General features: G+C 43.2%; 1 protein-coding gene across 1 annotated transcript in view; it reads left to right on the top strand.

The window, feature by feature from the left end:
• The first annotated feature begins 888 nt into the window (after nucleotides 1–888).
• Nucleotides 889–26,330, top strand: part of PRTG (protogenin) — a 131,658-nt gene continuing 106,216 nt past the window's right edge. The window contains exon 1 of the mRNA XM_075205928.1: nucleotides 889–974. Coding sequence (XP_075062029.1) covers nucleotides 889–974 — 86 coding nt within the window. The remainder of the gene's footprint in view (nucleotides 975–26,330) is intronic.

Raw genomic sequence — 26,330 nt, 5'->3', positions numbered from 1 at the left:
GAGGAGCGATCAACCCCAGGATTTAATGTCGTATTAGAGTCATCACCCACTATAATGTTACCCTCAACCAGAAAGGAAAATTGAAAAAAAAATCAGTGAAAAAGGTACTCTGCCCCAAATTAGGAGTATACATTGAGGCAATTGTAAACTTAGTCAATCTAAGGCATGGTTGCCTACTTTCCCGGAATGTCTGGGAGACTCCAGAATTTCTGGGAGTTCTCCTGGACTCCCGGAAGAGCAGGGCAACCTCCTGATTTCTGGTCCCCCTCATTACTTAAGTGGTAGGGGCGGAGCATAGGACGCGATTTGCGCGTCATTGTGGCCCCGCCCCCTGCTGTAATAGGCTACAAAAAGTGTGATTTTAGGGGTGGAATCAAATGGTGCAATTCTCGGAGCCCCGCCCCCATCTCCCCCCTGATCTCCCGCAGGACAGCTTGCCAGAGTTGGCAAGTATGATCTAAGGGGTCCGCTAGTAAGATATCAAGTGTAAAGGGAATTTTATATTGTAAAAGGATGGCTGTGCCCCTCTGTTTACTGTCAATAGAGGCGTAGCAAGTTTGGGGGTAAGGTCAGTTGTGGAGGAGATATTTTAAAGTGTCTCTCCTGGAGGAGAACAATATTTTCAGATTGGCATTTAGCAAGAGCCAGTACCAGAGAAGTGGTCTATAGTAACTTAGACTGTAGGCTTCTTTTAGCAGGCAAATAGGCAGGAGAGTGCCGAGTGTAAAGGTGCAGAAATCAATTCAGGTACAACATAAGCCACTGACCTGTGTCTCCTCCTGAGCCCGCATCTGGGGTTTCTTACTGAAGTGATTAGGGGACAGTTGGGGAGATATGACCACAGTGTATCTCCACAGAGTATTTGGCAGCACCAGAAACAAAGCGGCAATGTCAGAGTGGCCGCTTCCGATATGGCTATACGTCTGGCCCGACCGAGCCAGCATTGATGAAGAGTTCCCGGCCAAGCTGTACAGGTAAGTCAGTTCAGTTCATAGTAGTTGCTGTGGAGGGGCTCCCTGGAGATGTGAGTAGTTGTCAGGTGTAAAAGCCTGCAGGTGACAGCAAAGCTACTTAAAACAGTCAGCCCTGTCACAGTATGGCAATAGGAATACAGAATAGTTGATTTCTAGCATGTAGTGCAGAGGGCATGCAGGATCACAGACAGCATGTGCCGACCTGGGTCTATCAGATTCAATAATGGGAGGGCACTCTGTGTGGGGGCTCATCAAGCCTTCAAGGGACCCGTTATCTAGTTTCCCCTTCAAGTGAGCAGTATGAGGTGGGATAAGAACAAAAACAAAACTGGCAGATACTGACTGCGTCTGTATGTTCTACCCGGCCGCCAGGAGAGATAGGGAACCCAGCACTCCAACAATGCCTGTGAAATTCAGACATCCAGGTGCCTGGTGACGCTGTAAGTGAAGCCGGGTGATGGTGGTCACAACTTCCTGCCTCGCTGATGCGTGAGAATCGCTGAAGGAAATATGCCGGCAGGCACCCCGGAGTGCCGGAAATATGAGCAGCCGGATAACAGGCCCAAGTGAGTGGCATAAATGTTGGAAGTCCCACATCAAGATTGAGGCAGACACAGATCCCAGGAGAGGACACGGGAGAGGTATGGAGTGTGAGGAGAGTCTCTGGTGAAGGCGTTCCACAATGTGTTGGTAGCGATCTTATTGTTAGGCTGTCATGTAAGGTATCAGCCCCTCCAGAGTTTGCAGGGCCGGAGATTCTACAGGTGGGAGGGCCCGCTGTAGCAGGGACCTATAAAACTCGAAATTCAATCTTTGAAGCGATATCAGACCATCCTGTCATATAGGTACTGTTCTCCTCTGTTTCCTCAACCGACAGGTATCAGTTGAAAATGTGGGGTCCACTAATAATCGTATATAATATTATAGTGTTGGAGGAGCTGTTCCGACATGCGACTATCCAGTGTCACACATTGCACCAGCTAACCTGCATTTTAGTCACTGTTCTTACCTGTCTCCCTTGGTTCTCACTCCCTGCATTCACTTGCTGGTCTGAACTGAGCATGCGTGCACCTGGTCTTTTCAAGACTTCCTGCATTCTCTTGATTGGCTAATTGCCTGTCAGCTCTGTCTATTTAAAGCACCTGCTTCTCTACTAAGTTGCCAGATCTTCAGGTCTCCTTATCTGTTAGGATGCTGCTCTCTTTGGCTCCCGTCTGCACATCGGTATCCTGTGTTACCTGTTCCACGATCAAGACCTGTGATATTATTGCAAGAACCTCATGCCTCATCATCGGTCCCGTCCTCAAGCTATTCGATTTCCTGGGATCTCAGTGCATCAGTTCTCTGCAGTTAACCACCTCTCAGTTGGTATCCTGTGTTACCTGTTCCACAATCAAGAACTGTGGTATTATTGCAAGAACCTCGTGCCTCATCATCAGTCACATCCTTAAGCTCTTCGCTTTTCAGGGATCTCAGTGCATCAGTTTTCTGCAGTTAACCACCTCTCAGTTGGTATCCTATGTTACCTGTTCCACGATCAAGACCTGCGGTGTTGTTGCAGGAACCTTGTGCTTCATAATTAGTCCTGTTTCCAGCTATTCGTTTTCTAAAGACCTCAACGCTTCGGTTCACTGTCATTCACCTGGACCTCTGCATTTATCGTCCAGCAGTCCTGCTCCACTCCACGGTTCAATCTCACCCTGCTCTAATCCCCCTTAGAGGACTGTGACCTGCAGGTAGACAGCAGCTAAGTCCATATTCCCTTGCGGTGATCCCTGGTGAATACCTCTCTACCGTTAGACTCCGCACCTCTCTGGGGGTAAGTCTATCTAGAGCGGGGCTTCGAGGCCTAGTCCAAACTCAGGCTCTACGACATCCAGTATGGCTGTTAGGCCACGCCCTCAATCTCATTAATTCTTAAACTAAGGCCTTAACCCCTTCATCACTGGGGCTTTTCTCACCCCTGTGCTGAGCCTGTTTTGGCACTTTTTAGGCTGGTCACATTCCAACATCAATTCCAGTAATATTAATGAGATGTCACCAGCTCAAATGTTACCTTATTTTTTTTCCAGGAGTTTTCAGAAAATAAGTTCAGTTTCTTTATACCTCCTCACATACTAAACACAATCTACCCAAAATGGGCAAAGTGTTTTTTTTTTTAATTGAAATTGCATTAATTTAGGAGTGACAGGATGGACCGCCTATGCCACCCTGTCTGTTGTTGCTGGGAACCGGCTGGGTTTACTTTGCCACCGTTCCCTTTCATTATCCCAAATGCGCCCTCTTGCCACAGTAGTAGGGGCTTACATGAGCTGCCACCACTGGACTCCTTGCCGGCATCCAGAACCGGGTTTCTTCTGGGTAACTGACGCTGCTAGCATACCTCGTTGCTAGTGTACCTGGGCTGGTGCTCCTGACCTCTCACTATAGATCAGGGAAGCTGTGGATGGATCCCCCTGGCCTATCACACTGACCAGGGCTGCATGGGTAGAAGGCAGAGCGGTGGTACAGAACAGCCGGAGAACGGATTAGATTTTGGGTCTAATCTGCAGATCACAGGAATACAGAAATATTGAAGATGTTTTCAAGCAGGTCTTAAAGCAAGTGATGTTTATTTGCTCAAACACTGATTGAAGATACCAGTGTGATTTCCAGAGGTTTCCACTAGCAACCTTACAAATCCCAAACAATGACACTTCCATACAAAACACATCTCAATACACAAAAGACCTCCATCCACAAAGGCCTATTGTATCAGCTATATACATCAGAAATAAGGCATATCCTTTAGTAAGGTTAGAACAGGAAAAACGAGTTTCTACCCTGGTCTCAGAAATAACAAATTTCTATCTCAGAATATATACAATATAAAAAATTTGTGCATATGCAATTAAATAAATAAGTGCCCTGCGCTATTTCCTTTAAATAAATTCATACCAGAAGTTATTGATCAGTGATCCAGTCACATTAGGGTACCCCTGTTTTATTGAACCCAGCATAAGGGAGATATGGGCATTAGAATCCCCATCCCCCTTCTCTGGTTGTTGTCACATGTGATCACCAAAGAACAACTATCAAGGTGCCACATCACTTAAAAAAAGGAGACTCCTTTCTTTCATATGAGGGTACCCCTGAATTTGGACTCATTCTTATCACTTCTGAGGTATATCGTGAGGACAAGTCCCACTCTTACTTAGCACTGAAGGGGTTAACATAAAATGAATTACTATAGATCAAACGCTACTCACAGTGTACAAAATCATAGCAGTTGTATGAATGACAACGTACATACTGGAGCACGTCTTTCCATTTGAGTACCTAAAAAACTAAAGACATCTAAACATCACAAGTTCACAGTTGTCACCTAATCGCATGTGGTTTGGTTTTTTCAAACCGCACAGACATAAATCACTGCTTAATACATTCTGTGATTAGGTTTTATTTATAAAACAGCATCCAATGTCTGTCTAAAAACATCCGAGCCCACATGTTTTTTAGTACTGCAAAAAAAAAAAATATTCTTTCATTGCTAAATTGGTTTATTTAAGAATATACAGTAGAACAGAATAACCTACTCAAATGGATACCAACTACATTATAATAAGAATACACAACAAAGAAATATAGAACCTTCCTTCCTATACTATGCAAGGTTATTTCTTGTCACACTGTAAACAAAGTAACTAGTGTACACTATTGTATTCATTATACATATTTATTGATACGAGTCTATGAACTAGAGTACGAGCACCAGTTAGCTCTATGTGTGCTTGTAATTCATCACAAAGCATCTTCCCCTTTGTAATGAAAACTCAAGGGAACATAATGTTATTACTATTGCACAAAACAGGATGGGATTACAGAATTTATAGATTTATCCAGTAATACTTGTAATGCTTGTTGTTGTTGTTATTATATTATTGGACACAAAAGATATAAAATATTATGAGTAGAGATAAAATATTTCTTCTACCTGTCTTCTGATGAGGATGTTGTGTATAACTTACTGAGGAGCAGAAATAACGATTCAGTCCTTAAACATGATGATATGTATTTTCAACAAACCACAAGTATATTTGAAGGAAACTAACCACCTGACAAAATAAATATGAGGAAACTGGATGGTTTGCACTGATATAAAAATATAATCTCAATACAATGGCTACCTAGCCAATAGTGTGTGGACCACTAAGTATTCAGTAACAAAAATAACAGGAAAATAAAAGTTAATACTAACTGCAACCAGAGATAGTCCTATCCCACCTCCTACTTTACCCTGTCCTGTGATGTTGCTTTGGCCTTGTAATATGGTATATTTATACATAGTGGTTCCCAAACAAGTTTTCAAAATATTTATTTTATGAAATTGTTGTTGACATTTATATGAAATCCACAACAGTCCATAAATGTATCTAATGCAAAATAACTGTGCTTTTGTCATTTACCAATTGCTTTATCTTTCCCATGAGACCAAATTAAGATGTGTGGGAGTCCCAGGACAAGCAATTTGTGGGAGCAAACTGTCACATTAAATTACTTAAAGGAGCATGAGCAGATCCTGACCATTAGTGGTGTCTAGGAGACTTCAAGCTGATATAGTTCCTCTGGGGGCTTCTGCCCTATTGGTGCACCTGACAGCACAGACCAATAGGAAGCTGTAAGTTAATGACATGATCTACAACACTAGGATAGGCGCCATGATTATGTCAGGAATAATAAGTGTAGCATACAGATGTGGCTAGACAGTGTTAGTAGTAAATGAGCAATACACATTAATCTATTTCTATACAATATAATGATATAATGAAGTGCCAGAAACACAAGTGAAAATAGTGTCACAATGTTATTAATAAATGTGCATTTACCGTATAAAATATAATTAAATACAAACACAAATACAAAATATAAATATGAATTAAATGAATTTGAGGTAAAATAAATATAAACATCTGTCATTTCCCCTGACATAGATGCTAATGGAGATATCAATTAAGCCAGGGGTCGGCAACCCCTGGCACGAGAGCCAGACGTGGCACGCGGACCACTTCTTTATGGCACTACGGAGCTCTGCAGCTGCCTTACTACAGCAGCTGAAGATAGCCGCATGCGCAGCAGCTCTGTTTTGGTGATCTGCAGCTGCTTTAGTGAAGCAGCTCCAAGGTTCCCATGTGGAACAAATGATGTGCGTGCTGAGTCTCTAGAGGGTGAGAAAGAGGCATAATATGAACTGGGGGCACAATTTTGTGGCACAATATAAACCGGAGGAACAACTATGTGGCACAATATAACCTGGTGGCACAACTATGTGATATAACATGAATGTCTATTTGTTGGTCCCATTACTATTAATATTACCATGATATTAACATGATAAAATAAGAAATATTAAAATATTTTTATATATATATATTTATATATATATATATATATATATATAAAAACATATGTATATATATATTGTGACAGAGTCACTGGAAGAAGGCTAAATGGCAGAGGTATGTGTCCCAGGCTTCCAGCATTGTGAACGTTAAAACACCCGGGAGAATGTGTAGATATGTGGGTAAAGCTTCCCACAGAGTATTTCCCTGCGCTAACAAAACATGCTAAGGGTCCATGGTCTTATGTATGGAGAAAGAGAAGTGCGGGCTCCATACATAAGGCCCAGTCCGGGTCTTCTGGCCTGCCAGTCTCTAAACAGACTGATCAAGAGATGCACCTGTGAGGTGCCTGTGAAAAGGCAGCTAGAATATGCAATCATTGTCTCAGATCTGGGGAGGAGGTGAGTTTCCTCCTGAGAAACTCTGTTGTGGTGAACAATGATATATTGAGTGTGTGTTTGGACACAAGGTCCAACACCAGAGAGAGGGTGTCGCTAAAATGTATTAGCTAGTAGCCAGACGGCTAGGATTTTGTTTATGTTTTGTTTTGTTTGCAAGCTGGTGAAATAAACCAGCTGTGGCTGTTAACCTGAAACCTCTGGACTTATGTGGTTTATGTTGCTGTTCTTTGCCATCTTTCCCTAGAGATGATACCTATTCCTCTGATGGTGTCACAATATATATATACACACACTGTCACGCTCCGGTCCTGCATACGGGCACCTGTCTCTTCACTTGCCTCTCACAGACCATGAAACCGGCATACCCTGGCATCAGGCTCACACCATACGTCACCCTGCAGTCAGATCCGCGCAGGTGCATAGTCTGTCCTCCTTCGAGACCTCCTCTTTTCCATTGGCTATAGGATTATGGAGCACTATTCAAAACTCCTATGTTTACCTGTCTGATGCCTGTTCTTCAAGCTCACTTCCTGCAGCCTGTGGTTCTGGTTCCTGTCTTCCTTGTGTTTTGCCTTTGTTTCTGACAGTCTGCTCTCAGCTCGTGGCCGGGATTGAACTACCGCTGTTCCAAGTATCTCTGTTACCATCTCCTGAGTACTACATCGTGTCAGCTTCGGATCTCTCACCTCTACCACTCAAAGCTGCTACTGTTCTTGTGACTTCTCAGCTGTTGTCCCGAGTTACCACCGCTACATCAGCTAGCTCTCATCGTGTTCCAGTGTCTCTACCACTTACCTTCTGGCGTCAGTGTCTGCCTCTTAGCATCTCCTGGCTCCTCCCCACCACTCTGCTGTCCACACACTCGCGGGACAGTGACCTGCAGGTTCGATGCCGCTAAGACCATACTTCCTTGCGGGGGTTCCTGGTGAATACCACCTACCTGTTAGACTCCGTGCCCGTGAGTGGGCCTTGCCATGTACAGCAGAGTCTAGGGATCCATAGTCCAGCATTGACAACCGTGACACACACAGTGTCGGACTGGGGCATGAAGGGCCCACCAGGGACACCAATGACTGTGGCCCAACAAATAACATGTAGACCCCATCCCTAAAGTTTAGCATAGGCAGCCCCCCCTCCCTATAATTTATCAAAGGAAGCCTCCCTCCCTATAGCTTAGTATAGTCAGCCCCCCTTCCCTATAGTTTAGCATAGGCAGCATTCCTATGGTTTGGTATAGTCAGTCCCCCACCCCTCTATGGTTTAATATAGCCCCCCTATCTGTCTAGTTTAGTATAGGCAGCCCCCCATAATTTAGTATAGTCACCCCCCCTTCTGTGGTTTAGTATAGCACCCCCCCTTTAGTTTAGTATAGTCATTCCCCCTTCCTATGGTTTAGTATAGCTCTCATCTCTCACTCTAGTTTAGAAAATCAGCCCCCCTTCCCTATAGTTTAGTATAGTCAGCCTCAGTTCCCTATAGTTTAGTATAGTCAGATCCCCTCCCATGGTTTAGTATAGCCCCCCTCCATCCCTCTAGTTTAGTATAGGCAGCCCCCCCATAGTTTAAAATAGTCAGCCCCCCCTATGGTTTAGCATAGCCCCCCTCCCTTCCCTCTAGGTTAGTATAATCAGCCCCCCTTCCATTTAGTTTAGTATAGTTAGCCTCCCTTCCCTGTAGTTTACTATAGTCAGCCCCTCTCCTATGGTTTAGTATAGTCAGCTCCCCTCCTATGGTTTAGTGTAGCCCCCTTCCATCCTTCTAGTTTAGTATAGGCAGCCCCCCCTCCTATGGTTTAGTATAGTCAGCCCCCCTCCTATGGTTTAGTGTAGCCCCCCTTTCTTCCTCTAGTTTAGTATAGTCACCCCCCCCCCCCCCTATGATTTAGTATAGCCCCCTTCTTTCCCTATAGTTTAGTATAGCCAGCCTCAGTTCCCTATAGTTTAGTATAGTTAGCCCCCATCGTATGGCTTAGTATAGCCCCCCTCTGACCCTCTAGTTTAGTATAGTCAGCCTCCCCTCCCTATAGTTTAGCATAGTCATTCTCAGCTCCCTATAGTTAAGTATAGTCAGCCCCCCCTCCTATGGTTTAGTATAGTCAGCCTCCCCCTATGGTTTACTTACTTTTAAAGGGTTTCTGTGGTACAACCTGTAAATATAGGTCACAATGACTTTTTACTAACTAGGACAAATTAAGTTGAAATACTGATTTCATAATATATCTACCCAACTCTCTAGCGTTACAAAGAGGAATCATATAAAAAGTCCATTGATATGAATCATGAGGGTAAAACTGAAATTCCACTGCAGCTCTGTTAAAACATAAGGTATTAGTTTACTATAAATAAACAATAATAATAATACCTTTCAACTCTATTAAAGACAGGTGTAAATCTTTATAATTGTGGCCTGATGGGACCTGGTGCAGATCAAAAAGCTGCAGTCATTTGCTGTGAGATCTCTGGCCCTGCCTCTTTGTGAATCTACCAATCAACACTACCTATTTCACTTCCTCTGGGCCTGATTCATTAAGGCATGTAAATGCTGATACGTTCCATATTTTGCGTAAAATCGCTTTGTGCATTCCCAGAAACAAACCATACTCTAGTGAACATAGCAACATCTATTTCATCTTCAAGCACAAAGAACCCTTACTACAACAGGATTTTTAAGGGGGGTCCCCCCCCAAAAAAAGAAAAGCGAAAGCTGCTGCCGCAGCAGCTCCGTTTCGTGTGCACTGTACTATCCAGCAGCCGCGGCGCTGTCAAAGAAGCGTCCGCGGCCGTGCTGTATAAAGCACTTCTTTAGCGGAGGGGAGGGGTTTCTGGAGACCCAGAAACCCCCCCTGCGTGCGCCAATATACAACCTAATATTTCATGGGTGGAACAGGGAGGGGAATGCGTGTATGCACATAGTCACTGTACAGTAAAGGCATGCCAAACTCGAGTGCACGCAGCAGCATCCGATTCAAACTTTAGGCATCTCAAAGGTATGTGTTTTTCACTTGCACCAGTTACAGGTCTATTATTAACAGGACATTAATTGAATAGTTCTTTTTTTGCATTTTTTTTTTTACTTTTATTCCATATATGTATTACACGTATCCTGCAGTGTATTGTCAGTTAGTGCAGAGCGGACCTAGACCCGTAATCTTCAGCAGATGTAACTTTACATTCGCTCCTTGATTTATGTGCGTTGTTTAAAAAAAACACACAATAGGCCTGATTCATTAAGTAAAGGAAAGCAAACAAATGAGTAACTTTGAACCTGGGCAAAACCGGTTGCATTGGGGAGGGGGGTAAATGTAAAATATGATGGCAGATTTATAGTTGGGGTAAGGCATGTTCTAGATCAACTTTAAATTTCAGTGCAAAAATAAAGCTATGAAGTATTTGTGTGCTACATTAAAACACAGCCAGAGTTTATCATATGTTTATCATGTGTGCAAAATAATAAACAGGTTTATTTATAGTATTAGGGGATTTTCCCACTAGCGTGGCAAAATCACCTAATACTGTAAATAGACATAGCGCAATGCGTAGCAGAGTTCCTAGCTAACTAGGAGCTGTTTGCGGCGGCTCCTCCCTTTTTTATTTTTCTGCAATCAAGCAAGAAGAATCGTGGGATGTATAAATATGGGCTCCCCCCTGGGTGAAGAAGAGAAGACTTCAATCAACAATGAACAATGCCCCCCCCCCCCCCCCCCCCCCCCGGGCAAAGAATTGAACAGATTACAAGCCAGGACATTTGGTAGTACAATTAACTTTGGGATAGGGGCAAGCCGGACTTTTGTAAATACAAATTTAATTTTGACAATTACAAGCAAGGACTTTTGGAAGTACAAATAACTTTGGGACAGGGGCAAGCCGGACTTTGGATACAAACTTATTTTGGACTTGGTTTACAGCCATTTTGGGATTGAAAGCTGATGACAAAAGGTGAAAACTTCATTGGTGAGTATCAGGGAATTTTTTATTTTTAATAAAAAAATATGGTGTAAATGAGGGTGTTTACTGTGTTTATTGTGGGTTTATTATTTTTTAATAAATCCTAGTGGTTTTACTGAGAGTGTGGTGGTTTTGTAAGCATTTTCTTCTGTGAAACTACAGGCCCTGGGTGTCAGGGCATGTTGGCACTTGTGGTTCTCCAAGTGCCAACATGCCCTGGCTGCAGTGGGTATGCTGGTGCTTGTAGTTATACAAGTAGCAGCATGGCCACAATATTTTGGGCAACCTGGCTGGCTGGGACTTGTAGCTCCACAAAAGAAAACGGTGTCCGTTTGTTTTTTTAACCATATATGCGCTGTTATTACCCTATACCCATTGCCCAGGGGTGTAGGAAGAACCCTAGTGCTATCAGCACTGGGCTGGGTGTCCCTACGGGGGGGCCCACTCTCTAGTGAATCCAGCCCAGTGCTGATTAGTCTGGGGTTGGTTAGTCATTATGGCAGGGGGACCCCTGCTGCATGTCCCCCCTGCTATAGTGCCTCCAACCCTGGCTGGTTTGCCTAATGCTGGTTAAGTGAAAATCGGGGGGACCCGCAAAATTTTTCCACAATTTTCACGGAACCAGCATTAGGCAGGCAACACTAGGGTTAAGCATGAATGGAGGGGGGACCCCACACTTTTTTTAAAAAAAAAACCTTTTATCTATTCTTTACAGTTTTTACAGCAGCCGGAGCTCCAGCAGCTGTATGACAGGCAGTGTAGCAGTGATGTGTATACAACACGCTGGTACAACACAGGAGAATTTGACAAACACGGGAGTGTTTGAAATCGCTGCAAATTGCCGGAGATGACCAGCGTTTCTGAAGATCAGGGTAAAAATTGCAGCTTCATACATTTGATGAGTTTGGGACTAAAATCGCGATTTTAACACGCTGGCAAAATCGGACCTTGAGACATTTACCCCCTGGTTGACTACATGTTGGCTTATCCCCTCCCACTTCAAACCTACCTACACATCATTATGCACGAATTGGTTGGGCTGAAATATACTGGGTTGCTGTTAATATTATCATAATATGATTATCTGCAGTACTGTTGTCACGGGCACTAGGAGTCTTTACCCAGTATCACCCGCTGATGGTCTTATCAGAGCAGTAGAAATGGTATATGATACTCTGATGGCAGGGTGATAATGGAACTGGAAACAGCAGATGGTTAGAGAATGCTCAGAAAGTCTATGACTAGCAGCACTGGTAAACAATAGGTAACTGAACACGAGGATCTGGATGGACAAGGACACGTGAGGGTAGTCAGTGGTCTGCGCACGGCAAGTTGTACCACTGCTATAGTGAGAAGAATGTCCAGGAGTAATAAGGAGGTGGAAGTCAGCGGTCTGTGTATAGCAAGTTGTACCGCTGTCTGTAGTGAAGGAATGGAATCCAGGTGAAGGTAACGGGGAAGTCAGTGGTCTGCGAGTAGCAAGTTGTACCACTGCTTATGTGAGAGGATATATGCAACTGGTGACACAGGGAAACAGGAATCAGTGGTCTGCCTCTAGCAAGTTGTACCACTGAATATATATGTGAGGAAGGACACAAGGAGATAAATGCTATGCAGAGTCTACACGGGTACACTGAACTTGATCCCACGTTGAACTGCACACAATAATAATAATGAATGAACAGCACTGCACAGATAAACAAAGTCACTCAAATAGTCCAGCAAAAGGAAACACAGTCAATAATAGCAATAGTCTCAGAGGATGGAAACTCCGGAGGAGAACAACTCAGTCCAGATGGATATGCAATACACCAGCACAGTCAATGAGAAGTATGCATACCGTGGTTCAGATGAGCAGGCTGTTAGAGATAGCTGCAGGGATACCTGAGCGGCAGGGAACAGGCGAGATGAGAAGTCCTTGCAGAATGGAAGCGGCAGGTAGGTGCAGCGCACTTGTAGGTAGGCCAGCAAGGACGACAAATACTCGGGAAGCAGTAGTATATCGAATAGAACAGCAGGAGACCACGGGAGAGTTGAAGCGATGTAGCAAAGCTGGAAGCCGAGGAGCGTAGACTCGATGCAACAGGCAAGTTGACACAAATGGACACACTGTAGAAGCAGTAGGCAGCGGGTCAGCTGACGGCAGGTAGAATGCAGACTGGAGCGCTGAGACGAGCAGACTCTGTAGACACACTGAAGTAGCGAACAGGAAATAAGTTGCTGGAGTCACGATGATACACAGGAGAGCTTGCAGTAATCTGTAACTGTAGATACACGGAGGCAACGGATAGGAATCAGCTGCTGGAGTCACGATGAAGCACAGGAGAGCTTGCAGTAATCTGTAACTGTAGATACACGGAGGCAGCGGATAGGAATCAGCTGCTGGAGTCACGATGAAACACAGGAGAGTTTGTAGTAATCTGTAACTGTAGATATACGGAGACAGCGGATAGGAATCAGCTGCTGAAGACACTAGGAACACGAGGAATAGAAGTGGTCTGGAAACCACAAACGGCAAACAGGAATCAGCATAAGCTGAACACACGAGCAGGCACTGGAACACCTTCAGAGACTCATGAGGAATGAGACTCCAAGATCAGGCAACGTGGCATTGACCACAGGTGCTTAATATAGGGAGTGTTGCCTGATCAGCCAACCAAGCCAAAGGAACAGAACTGAAGGTTAAAAGGGACTGCACATGCGCAGTACCTCATAATAATGGACGGACACGGTTCCTAGCTACCTTAGAAGTAGCACTCACAGTCCGGTGAGTGACAGTACCCCCCCTTTTAAAGGTGGGCACAGAACACCTGGAACCGGGTTTGTCCGGAAATTTGGTATAGAACTTTTTCAAGAGAGCTGGAGCGTTGAGATCTTCAGCTTTGATCCATGAACGCTCCTCAGGACCAAAGCCTTTCCAATGTACGAGGAAACAAAGAACTCCTCGCGAAATTTTAGCATCCAAAACCTGAGTAATCTCAAAGTCTTCCTCCTGATGAACTTGAAGTGGCCGAGGTGCTGAAGGAGGGACCGAGAAACGGTTGATGATGAGAGGTTTGAGCAAGGAAACATGGAAGGCGTTGGAAATACGAAGACTCTTGGGAAGTAAAAGTTTGAAGCAAACTGGATTTATAACTTGAATGATCCTATATGGACCAATAAAACGGGGAGCAAATTTCATGGATGGAACCTTCAAACGAATATTCTTAGTAGATAGCCACACCCGGTCTCCGACTTTCAATGGTGGAATAGCCCGTCTCTTTTTGTCCGCAAAAGACTTATATCTGGCAGATGTCTTCTTTAAACAGGTTTTTACCTGAGCCCAAATATTTTTGAAGGTTTGACACAAAGTCTCAACAGCAGGAACTTGGGTGGGCGGGAGGGCAGGAAATTCCGGGAAAGACGGATGGTGACCGTAAACCACAAAGAATGGAGTTTTAGATGATGACTCATGGTACATGTTGTTATGAGCAAATTCAGCCCAAGGAAGTAATTCTACCCAGTTGTCTTGATTGGCTGACGAGAACATCCTTAAGAAAGTCTCAAGATCTTGGTTGACTCTTTCAGTTTGTCCGTTCGATTGGGGATGGTAGGAAGATGAGAGTGCCAATCGTATGCCCAAGGTCTTGCAAAGGGCCCGCCAGAATCTGGAAACAAATTGTACTCCTCTATCTGACACGATCTCGGACGGACATACATGGATACGGAAAATTTCTCTAATGAAATGTTCAGCCAGGGTAGAAGAAGAAGGTAAACCAGACAAGGGAACGAAATGCGCCATCTTCGAAAATCTATCCACCACTACCCAAATGGTGTTGCAATTCTTACTAGGAGGAAGCTCAGTAACAAAGTCCACACTAATATGGGTCCAAGGCTTAGATGGAATGGGTAGTGGCTGAAGCAACCCCGCTGGAGTTCTGCGGGGGGTCTTGAACTGGGAGCATAAATCGCATGCCGCGATAAACTCTTTGACATTTCTCCTCATAGAAGGCCACCAATAACTTCGAGAGAGGATTTCAAAGGTCTTGCGTTCACCAGCGTGTCCAGAGAAACGAGAAGAGTGAAACCATGAAAGGATTTTTTTCCTAAGAGCAGGAGGCACGAAGGTCTTCCCAAATGGTAGCACTTTAGTGGAAGAAGCAGCAGGAGAAACACATTTGGGGTCTAATATAAAGTGGTTAGGATTCTCTTCAACGTCTGAGGACGCCACGAAGGCTCGAGATAGAGCGTCTGCTTTTTTATTCTTTGCAGCTGGTTTGAAGGTTATGATTAGATCAAAACGGGAAAAGAAAAGAGACCATCTTGCCTGACGAGGATTTAAACATTGAGCAGACTGTAGGTATGACAAATTTTATTGATCCGTAAAAATTGTCACCGGATGTCGAGCTCCCTCTAACAAATATCTCCACTCCTCCAATGCTACTTTAATAGCCAGCAACTCCTTGTCCCCGATGGTGTAATTCTTCTCCGCAGGCAGAAGACCCCGAGAGTAAAAGGCACAAGGATGGATTTTTTGTTACTCCGATTTCTGGGAGAGAATGGCTCCTAAACCAACATTAGAGGCGTCTACTTCTAGGAAGAAGGGAAGCGTCACATCAGGCTGTCGAAGGATGGGAGCAGAGGAGAAGGACTCTTTAAGAAATTGAAAGGCTTGGAGAGCCTCAGATGACCATTGCTTAGTATTGGCCCCTTTGCGAGTTAGAGCCACAATGGGAGATGCAATTGAAGAGAAGTCTTGAATGAAGCGTCTATAGTAGTTGGCGAAGCCTAAAAAACGCTGAATGGCACGAAGAGTAGTTGGCTGAGGCCAAAGTAACACAGCATTCACCTTTTCTGGATCCATTTGTAGACCAACTCCGGAAACAATATAACCCAAAAATGGAATCTGGGGCAACTCAAATGAACATTTTTCTAATTTACAGAATAATGAATTTTTCCGGAGTCTGGAAAGAACTTCGGCCACTTGTTGGTGATGTGAAGGCAGGTCTTGGGAAAAGATGAGTATGTCGTCCAGATATACTACGACACATACATATAACAAGTCCCGAAAGATCTCATTAATGAAGCCCTGGAAAACAGCAGGGGCATTACATAACCCGAAGGGCATTACTAAGTATTCATAATGCCCATCTCTGGTGTTAAAAGCTGTTTTCCATTCGTCACCGGACCTGATTCTAATCAAATTGTAGGCACCACGAAGATCCAACTTAGTAAAAATCCGGGCTCCCTTGATCCGATCAAACAACTCAGTAATCAGAGGAATGGGATACCGATTTTTGATAGTGATAGCATTAAGTCCACGAAAATCTATGCAGGGGCGTAATGATCCATCTTTCTTCTTCCCGAAAAAGAACCCAGCTCGGGAGAAGTAGAAGGTCGAATAAATCCTCGCTGGAGATTCTCTTGGATGTATTCAGCAGTAGCCTGAGTCTCAGGTAATGAAAGTGGATAAACACGACCCCTAGGTGGAATCTTACCAGGTAACAGGTCAATCGGACAATCCCATGAACGATGAGGGGGAAGACGTTCAGACTGAGCTTTATCAAAGACATCGGCAAATGAAGCATACTGAGGAGGAAGTCCCGGTGAGGAAGGTGAAATGGAGGTTTGCTGTATTCTACGAGGAACAACACGAGAAAGACAATGTTGGTGACATTCAGGTCCCCAAGACGTAACTTGAGGAGTGCGCCAGTCAATCTGGGGAGAATGACATTGAAGCCATGGAAGGCCTAAAACAATCGGACTTGTAGTAACAGGAAGGATTAAAAACGAAATTTCTTCTCGGTGTAGAACACCAATCTGAAGGGTCACTGAAGACGTACTTTGGGTGATGAGACCGTTGATAATACGTGATCCATCGATAGCCGTCACCGTAATAGGAGTCTTCAGGGTAATCACTGGTAGGGACCATTGATTTACAAGGGATTCAGAAATGAAATTTCCCGCAGCTCCTGAATCAATTAGAGCTTGGGACTCAAAAGACTTAGTAGCAAATGAAATGGTAACGTCAAATGCACAGATTTTTGATTTCGTAGAAGATGGAGAGGACTCCAGGGACCCTAACTTCACCTCTCCAGAACTAGTTAGGGCCTGGCATTTCCCGATTTTTTGGGGCATGACTGGAGCATATGTGTGGCATCAGCACAATAGATACAAAGTCTATTCTTAATTCTTCGATTCCTCTCTGCAGAGGTTAGTTTGGAACGTCCAATCTCCATCGGTATTACCGGAGGTGAAGCAGGACGAATTTGAGAAGTGGGACGAAGAGATGTTTTAGCTGAAGTAGTTCTCTCAGAGTCCCTCTCACGAAATCTGAGATCCACACGATGACAAAGAGAAATCAAATCTTCTAAAGACGTAGGGAGTTCTTGAGTAGTCAGTGCATCTTTAATTTTGTCCGAGAGCCCCTGCCAGAAGGCGGCAATTAACGCTTCAGTGTTCCACTGAAGCTCAGAGGCTAAGATCCTAAATTGAATGACGTACTGTCCTACTGTACGTGAACCCTGTCGTAGACGTAGAATGTTGGAGGCAGCGGAAATAACACGACCTGGTTCATCGAATACATTAGGAAACATGGAAATAAATTTGGCACTATCCTGTAACAACGGATCATTTCTTTCCCACAGAGGGGAAGCCCATGCGAGAGCTTGTCCGGAGAATAATGAGATGAGATAGGCCACTCTGGAACGATGAGTCGAAAAGTTTTGAGGTTGGAGCTCAAAATGTACTGAGCATTGGTTGAGGAAACCTCTACATGTTTTGGGATCTCCATCATACTTTGACGGAGTTGGCAGGTGAAGCGTGGAAGCCGTAGACACCTGGGATGGCACTGGGGAAACGGAGGAAGGCACAGGAGCATCAACAGTAGCTGTGATATTCTGCACAGACGTTCTTTGGGAGGCTAACGCCTGGTAACACCGCAGCAAATGCCGTTGGCGAACTTCCTGTTGTTCCACACGGGTGACCAGATGCTGCAGCATCTCTTTAGCTGTGGGTTCCGAATCTGGGTCTGTCATGGCCTGATCTTACTGTCACGGGCACTAGGAGTCTTTACCCAGTATCACCCGCTGATGGTCTTATCAGAGCAGTAGAAATGGTATATGATACTCTGATGGCAGGGTGATAATGGAACTGGAAACAGCAGATGGTTAGAGAATGCTCAGAAAGTCTATGACTAGCAGCACTGGTAAACAATAGGTAACTGAACACGAGGATCTGGATGGACAAGGACACGTGAGGGTAGTCAGTGGTCTGCGCACGGCAAGTTGTACCACTGCTATAGTGAGAAGAATGTCCAGGAGTAATAAGGAGGTGGAAGTCAGCGGTCTGCGTATAGCAAGTTGTACCGCTGTCTGTAGTGAAGGAATGGAATCCAGGTGAAGGTAACGGGGAAGTCAGTGGTCTGCGAGTAGCAAGTTGTACCACTGCTTATGTGAGAGGATATATGCAACTGGTGACACAGGGAAACAGGAATCAGTGGTCTGCCTCTAGCAAGTTGTACCACTGAATATATATGTGAGGAAGGACACGAGGAGATAAATGCTATGCAGAGTCTACACGGGTACACTGAACTTGATCCCACGTTGAACTGCACACAATAATAATAATGAATGAACAGCACTGCACAGATAAACAAAGTCACTCAAATAGTCCAGCAAAAGGAAACACAGTCAATAATAGCAATAGTCTCAGAGGATGGAAACTCCGGAGGAGAACAACTCAGTCCAGATGGATATGCAATACACCAGCACAGTCAATGAGAAGTATGCATACCGTGGTTCAGATGAGCAGGCTGTTAGAGATAGCTGCAGGGATACCTGAGCGGCAGGGAACAGGCGAGATGAGAAGTCCTAGCAGAATGGAAGCGGCAGGTAGGTGCAGCGCACTTATAGGTAGGCCAGCAAGGACGACAAATACTCAGGAAGCAGTAGTATATCGAATAGAACAGCAGGAGACCACGGGAGAGTTGAAGCGATGTAGCAAAGCTGGAAGCCGAGGAGCGTAGACTCGATGCAACAGGCAAGTTGACACAAATGGACACACTGTAGAAGCAGTAGGCAGCGGGTCAGCTGACGGCAGGTAGAATGCAGACTGGAGCGCTGAGACGAGCAGACTCTGTAGACACACTGAAGTAGCGAACAGGAATCAGCTGCTGGAGTTACGATGATACACAGGAGAGCTTGCAGTAATCTGTAACTGTAGATACACGGAGGCAGCGGATAGGAATCAGCTGCTGGAGTCACGATGAAACACAGGAGAGTTTGCAGTAATCTGTAACTGTAGATACACGGAGGCAGCGGATAGGAATCAGCTGCTGGAGTCACGATGAAACACAGGAGAGTTTGTAGTAATCTGTAACTGTAGATAGACGGAGACAGCGGATAGGAATCAGCTGCTAAAGACACTAGGAACACGAGGAATAGAAGTGGTCTGGAAACCACAAACGGCAAACAGGAATCAGCATAAGCTGAACACACGAGCAGGCACTGGAACACCTTCAGAGACTCATGAGGAATGAGACTCCAAGATCAGGCAACATGGCATTGACCACAGGTGCTTAATATAGGGAGTGTTGCCTGATCAGCCAACCAAGCCAAAGGAACAGAACTGAAGGTTAAAAGGGACTGCACATGCGCAGTACCTCATAATAATGGACGGACACGGTTCCTAGCTACCTTAGAAGTAGCACTCACAGTCCGGTGAGTCACAACTGTGAGGTCTTGCGTTACATATATGTACATTAAAAAAAATCTATTGATGCGTAAAACAAACCCTTCTGCCACAGTAGCATTTTCTACTTTTCATGCAAGGAGCAAGCAAAGAATATTGGCAGAGGGATTTGCCATTCATCAAAATATTTATATTCTATGACATACTCTATTTTGAGCCAACATTATGTATATGTTCTGCCCTGAGAAAGCATACAAATCATTGTATCATCATCATCAACATCATCATTTATTTATATAGCGCCAGCAAATTCAGTAACACTTTACAATTGGGAACAAACACAGTAATAAAACAATACTGGGTAATACATACAGACAGAGAAGTCAGAGGGCCCTGCTAGCAAGCATACAATCTATAGCACAATGAAAGTCTGATACATGTCATGAGAAAGTACAAGCATAAGTACAAGTAACATAATGTAATTTATATTACTCCTTACACTTTTTCATTCATGCTACATTGATTGCACTTTTTCAAACTGCAGAGCTGTCAACTGTCCCTAATGTCATAGGACAGTCCCAGGTCTGTTGTTTTTTTTTAAAGAACTTCATAATTATTTTTTAAAAGTGGAATAAACAGAGAAAGAAAACAAGCGGGTCACGGAAAAAGAAAAAGGGCATATTGGGGGATAAAATACAAAGGAGAACACATATGATCTCCAAGATAAGTAAACAATAACAAACATGTTCACCTTAGCACTATACAACATAGAAGAAGTATGAGAAATCGAAAATCAAATATTTGTGTAATACCCCTTGTGGTGTTATTTAGAGTAATACGAAATTGCACCTTACAGGTATTAGATAGTTCTTTTTCTGGTTTTAACACTTCAGATTTTCTTTGCACCAGAGAGGTAAGGAGATTTATCCAGAGATTTAAAATGACACAAGCGTATTCTGAACTAACTTCCTTTTATTATTATTAATTATTCTGATATTTATTTTAAAAGCAATTATTTTTAAACAATATCTTATCACTTTAAAACTATTTACAATTGACAAACCTTTAAATTAACCATACTAATAACATTGACATCTCTAATATTATCATCATTATCATTTATTTGCTAGGCGCCACAAGGTATCCGCAGCGCCGCACACAGTACTAACAGTAGACTATACAGGGTGAAACCATACAGAACAATGAACAAAAAGTACCAATACTTCAGAAACTCCGGCTAGTCATATGCAGTAAAGACGGAGCGGAAGAACAGGTATGGAGACAGGAGGGGAGGGGGCCCTGCTCATACCAGCTTACATCCTAAGGGAGGGTAAACAGACCAGGCACAAGAGGAGCCAGTTAAGGCAAGAGGAGAGAAGGGAGGACGAGCAAAGGGAGGAGATGGGGGTTAAGTAGATGGTTGGTAGGCTTTGAGGAAGAGGTGAGTTTTGAGTGCATGTTTGAAGGAGCACAGAGTAGGAGAGAGACGGATGGAACGAGGGAGGTCGTTCCAGAGAAGGGGGGCTGCACGGGAAAAGTCTTGGATTCTGGAGTGGGAAGAGGTGATAAGGGTGGAGGAGAGGCGAAGGTCGTTGGCCGAGCGTAGGGAGCGGGCAGGAGTGTGAATGGAGAGGAAGTTAGAGATATAAGGGGCAGTAGAGTTGGAGAGAGCCTTGTAAGTGGTGGTGAGGAGTTTGAAAAGGATTCTGTAGGGGAAGGGGAGCCAGTGTAAGGCAAGGAAGAGAGGGGAGGCAGAGGAGGAGCGGCGTGAGAGGAAGATGAGTCTTGCGGCCGCATTGAGTATAGAGCGGAGGAGTATATTAATATATATAACTTAATATCTCAATACAACTTTAAGATCTACATCGAATATTTCAATAACTATTTGTAGAAGTGGTGCACGTGGTTGGGGCCCATAAATTTCTTAATTTTTTTTTTAATAAACAGTTATTAAACTATTTTCTCAGAAAGGGCTCAACCAATTGACCTGAAATTTGGTATACTGACATTATTTGACAAAAAAATTAGAATAGTGAAGTCAGTTAACTTCCATCATCCCCCCTTCCCCCCGTGGGAGGGGTAGTAAAGGCTAAATTTACGAGTTGAGGGGTCAAACTCATTTTCGTGAGGTAATTTTACCTCATGAACACTCATTAAAAAGGCTGCTTGCATCGGGAAGTAACACTCTTCCCCTGAGGAGGCCTGGGCTAGGCCCAAATGCATGACAAGAACCTTTTTAAGACCTTAAGTAGCTTGATTTGACTAGAATGCATGAGTATCATGCACGGGTTAACTTGTATATAACATGTATCTAAGTAACTGCTGATGTTTCCAGTGTCAGTGATGTAATGGTGGGAGTTATGCTGCACTGTGTTTGCTTAACTGTTATTATACAACTCCAACTTGTCTCTGTCCTCTCACACTGTCCTCAGTACATAGCTCAGTCTCTGTTGTGTACTCACAGATCTCTCCACTGAGTAATTTTCAGCACTTTCCTTTTTCCTCACGCCTCTCTTTGGCTCACTTCTTCTCTTCTTACACTTTCTTCACTTTTAATCTGCTTATATATCACTTTGTCCAATTTTCATTCTGTTCCTATATTTTCACTCTCCGTTTATCAGACACAGGGATCTCTCTCAGCGGTCCTGAGTATAACACCCCTCTCTCCCTGTCACCCCCGGCAACCACCAACCACTCCCAACTGTCACCCCCGGCAACCACTCCCAACTGTCACCCTCGGCAACCACCAACCACTCCCAACTGTTATTTCTCCTTCAAGAAATCTTTTTTTTTTTTTTTTTAAATCTTTATAAACACTTATAACAAGTAACACATAAATGCCTCTAAATGTTTAATTGCCGCTCTATGGAAAAACACCTCTCCCCCCTCACTCTCAGCCACTATCAACAAAGTTTGGTCAGTTTATAGGATGGAAAGCATCACAGCTCTCTTCAAAGACAAACCAGTGAACTTCAAAAACATATGGTCTTCCTGGACGAATCACTATGATGCTGAACCTCCCTTGACAACCGGTTGACAAATATATGTTGGTTTGGATCTATGTTGGTTAAGAAGGATCATTGCGCATATAAGTTCTGGAAAATTCTGATTTAATTTGTTCTTCATATAGCCACAGGGGTCAGTGCTTCTCTACCCTACAATCTGAGGCATAATACAATGAGTAGAATATTCTCCTGTTCCCCTCCCCATTCCCATAACCTCCCTTTCCTTCCCCTATTGTTCGTCCCCCCCTCCCTCTGAAAAATAAAAACAAACAACATTTTTCTTTTTCTTTTCCATAAATGACATACCGGATTTTAGTCTTTCTATTATTATGTGTAAACTCTATTGAATTTCATATGTATACAGTATGTTTATACATTCTCTTGGTATGTTTCAATCTCATTGTTTTGTTTTGAAAAAACCCCAATAAAAATTACTTTAAAAAAAAACCAAAAAACAAGTAACACATGTAACCACATCTAACCAGGAAGGTATATGAACATTGTCATGAGTACACACATATATTTATATATAGATGCACCCCAGGGTACTCAAGTTTTGGGGTATCACATTATGGCTGGGGGGGGGGGGAGTTATAGTGCTGTATAGAACAGATGAGAAGGGGAGGGGGTAAGGGAAGAAGTCACTGCCTAAAGAGATATAAAGAACAAAAGAATGGAGAAGATATGTTAATCCTTTAAAGGATGGGCGGCCCCATAGTACTCAGTCCAAGAGCTTCAGATGCAAGCAAATGTATTGGGAGTATGATGAATGATTTTTGAAATAAATTCCATGTTGAGGACCTGCCAGATTTGATTAATTACACTGGTAAACAAAGATTTTGTCACAGGGCACTTCAGGGCACTTCAGGTATTATCTATGCTGATTTCAAAAATGGTCTTAGTATCTTTCTCTGACCCATAGTTTTAAAGTTACACCCTCTTTAAGACTATACATTACGATATATAATCCATTTATACATTATTTAGGGATGTTTTTTTTCTTCAGTAAAATTCCATTGTTTTCTTTAATTATACTGTTCTGGGTAGATTAGTATAAGACTAGGTACACACTGGAGAATTTTCCGACCAATCTGTTATCTACAATGATTGTACCTACGACTTAAGGTCCAACCGGTCGGGCAACTCATGTGTACATACTACACACGATTTACCTTCAGATCTGTGCTCTTCATCTGGTCCTATAGTCGTTTAGAGAATGAGAGCACAATATGTATTCATTCATTCATTCCTGTCACACTGATTAACCACCTTGATATAGCTAACCACATGTCATAACGAATTTCGTTAGCTTCTGTGACTCTGAAATAAAATATTCAGTCTTAGAACGAGCAAACAAATTATTTCATCTACAATACTCTTTATATTTAGTCACCAAGACATGTTCATTGCCGGCATCGGCTGAAAAGACCATGACTCTGAAAACTCTATGGAGATCGTGATAAACCTCCTGCATGCACCTAGCCTACAGATACAGAATAATAAACAGTTGAGTCACTGGACACTTTGGACATGATGAGTCATAGGAGTGATGACTAAGCAAGTAAACCTTTCTTACTAATGGGTTCATGTATCACGCAGTGAAAATAGTGGAAAAGTGGACCGGTGGAGAAGTTGCCCATGCCAACCAATCAGCTTTAAAGAAGCATTTATCAAGGACATACCATAAAATGAAAGGTAGATGCTGATTGGATGCTGTGGGCAACATGAACCCCTATGTTACCATTCCTAGCCAGTTAGTGGCCAGATTAGTTCTGTAAACAATTAATGCTGGGAGTTTCTTTGTCATAAGTTGAGATGTCTAATGGATGGTATGGAGATTGGTTCTGATTTCTTCCAGAGGAAGGCAATCTGGCATATCTTGGCACTGAGAATATGTGCGATCAGTTTCTGTGTGTGGTTAGAGATATCTGGAATATGTAGGGTAGTAAGGAAAAATATTAAGAATCTGGGATGGTAATGTCGGTGATATTGGTAATCAAGCAGTGTATTTCCCTCCAAAGGAGAACTAATTTTGTGCAGTACCGCCATATATGAGACAAAGTACCCATGCCACCGCAGAGTTGCAAACATAGAGGGGAACAGTTTGGGAATATGATGTGAAACCTGTGAGGGACACGATACCAGCAGTAGTAGATCTTACAAGTGTTTTTGCTAATTTTAAGCAAATTGAGGTTTTGGATAGATGCAATCTAATATTATCCCAATACTCTGGGTTGAGCATCTCCCCTATGTCCTCCTCCCATTAGAATTCATGTGAGTCTTTAGGGGGTCATTCATACCTTAATGTGAGATGGTAGAAAGTGGAAATGAGACTTCTGGATGAGGACCTTTGTGTGCGGAAAGATACCAATGAGGAGGATTGGTGACTATCTGGATGGGAGTGATGAACAGTGTTGTAGAGATGTCGAAGTTAGAGGTATTGATAAAAACAAGAAGAGGGGATATGAAGCCTCTTCTAAAAGATTAGCAAATGTCAGAAAAGTTGAGTTGGGGCTAAATCGCTGAGAAATTTAATGTCATGTCATGTTTATTCTGGGAACTGGTCGGGGTGGGTCCTGATGAGAACAGGGGGTAAGAAACCTAGACCGTCCTCTTAGATAGGTTAATGGAGTATACTTATGTGGATTCTGGGTTTCCTTGCCAGCCAAATGAATTTGATGGCTAGTTATTGGAGCATCTTAAAAGCATTTGAGGGTACCTTAAGGGGGGGAGTCTGAAAGAATAAGGTGGGGTAAAATATTCAGCTTAAGTGATGCAATTTTTCATCTAAGAGATTGTGAGCTAGTCTCAATTAGTAAAGTCTGACTTAATATTTTCCAATAGAGGTGTGAAATTAGCTCCATAAAGTTGCTTATAAATTCTGAGATATCCAAGCATTTGATTTTTTGGGGCTGCCATTTATTATCAAAACAAGTCTTAAGATGTTGTAGATGTGTAGGGGAAAGATTCAGATCAAAGATTTCAAACTTAGAGTCATTAGTTTTGTAATTAGACAGGTCACCGAATAGGGTTAAGTCTTTAAGAAGGTTCAGAAGGGAAACAAGTGGATTGGTGATAGACCTAAGAATGTTATACGGATATAAAGATATTGTGTGTTCCAAGGGGCCTACTTGTAAACCTGGAGATGTCAGGGTTTTGACGGAGCTTGATAGCAAGAGTTTCTATCCTAAGCATGAAGATTATAAACAAAATATAAAAGTCCTTGAAGACATTTGCTATTTTCTTGAGGGGTGAGATCGCCAGCATCTGTTTTAATGGAAGTGAAATAATTGTGGATGTGCTTATACCTCAGTTTTTACACCAGGAGTCTGTCTTATCTCCCCTCTCAAAAAATTTCTGTTGGAGCCATTACAGGATTTTAGCAGCTTTTTTTTTTATAGAGAATATGGTGTAACTTAGCCTTAAGATACTTCTATCATCTTGGGAAGCATATGGAGGAGCGATCGACCCCAGGATTTAATGTCGTATTAAAGTCACTACCCACTATGATGTTACCCTGAACCAGAAGGGAAAATTGTAAAAAAAATAAGTGAAAAAGGTATTCTGCCACAAATTAGGAGCATACACCGAGGCAATTGTAAACTTAGTCAATCTAAGGGGTCCGCTAGTAAGATATCTGGTGTAAAGGAAATTTTATAATGTATAAGGATGGCTGTGCCCCTCTGTTTACTGTCAATAGAGGCGTAACAAGTTTGGGGGTAAATTTTACAGGTCAGTTGTGGAGGAGGTATTTTAAAATGTCTTTCCTGGAGGAGAACAATATTTTCAGATTGGCATTTAAAGTATTGAAGAACCATTGTGCATTTAGTGGGAGAGTTAAGGTCATTCACATTTAGATAAATGATTTTAAGACTCATGGAGGATCTGAGTGCCAGGGAAGAGCAAAAGAGGGCAGTGACTTCAAAAAGAGTAAAGGAAAGTTGACAGAGGTTGACAA

Source organism: Mixophyes fleayi, chromosome 4 (genome assembly GCF_038048845.1).
Source record: "Mixophyes fleayi isolate aMixFle1 chromosome 4, aMixFle1.hap1, whole genome shotgun sequence".
Classification (NCBI taxonomy): Eukaryota; Metazoa; Chordata; class Amphibia; order Anura; family Limnodynastidae; genus Mixophyes; species Mixophyes fleayi.
Note: the sequence above shows the minus strand (reverse complement) of the source record. Positions and strands in the feature narration are given on the sequence as shown.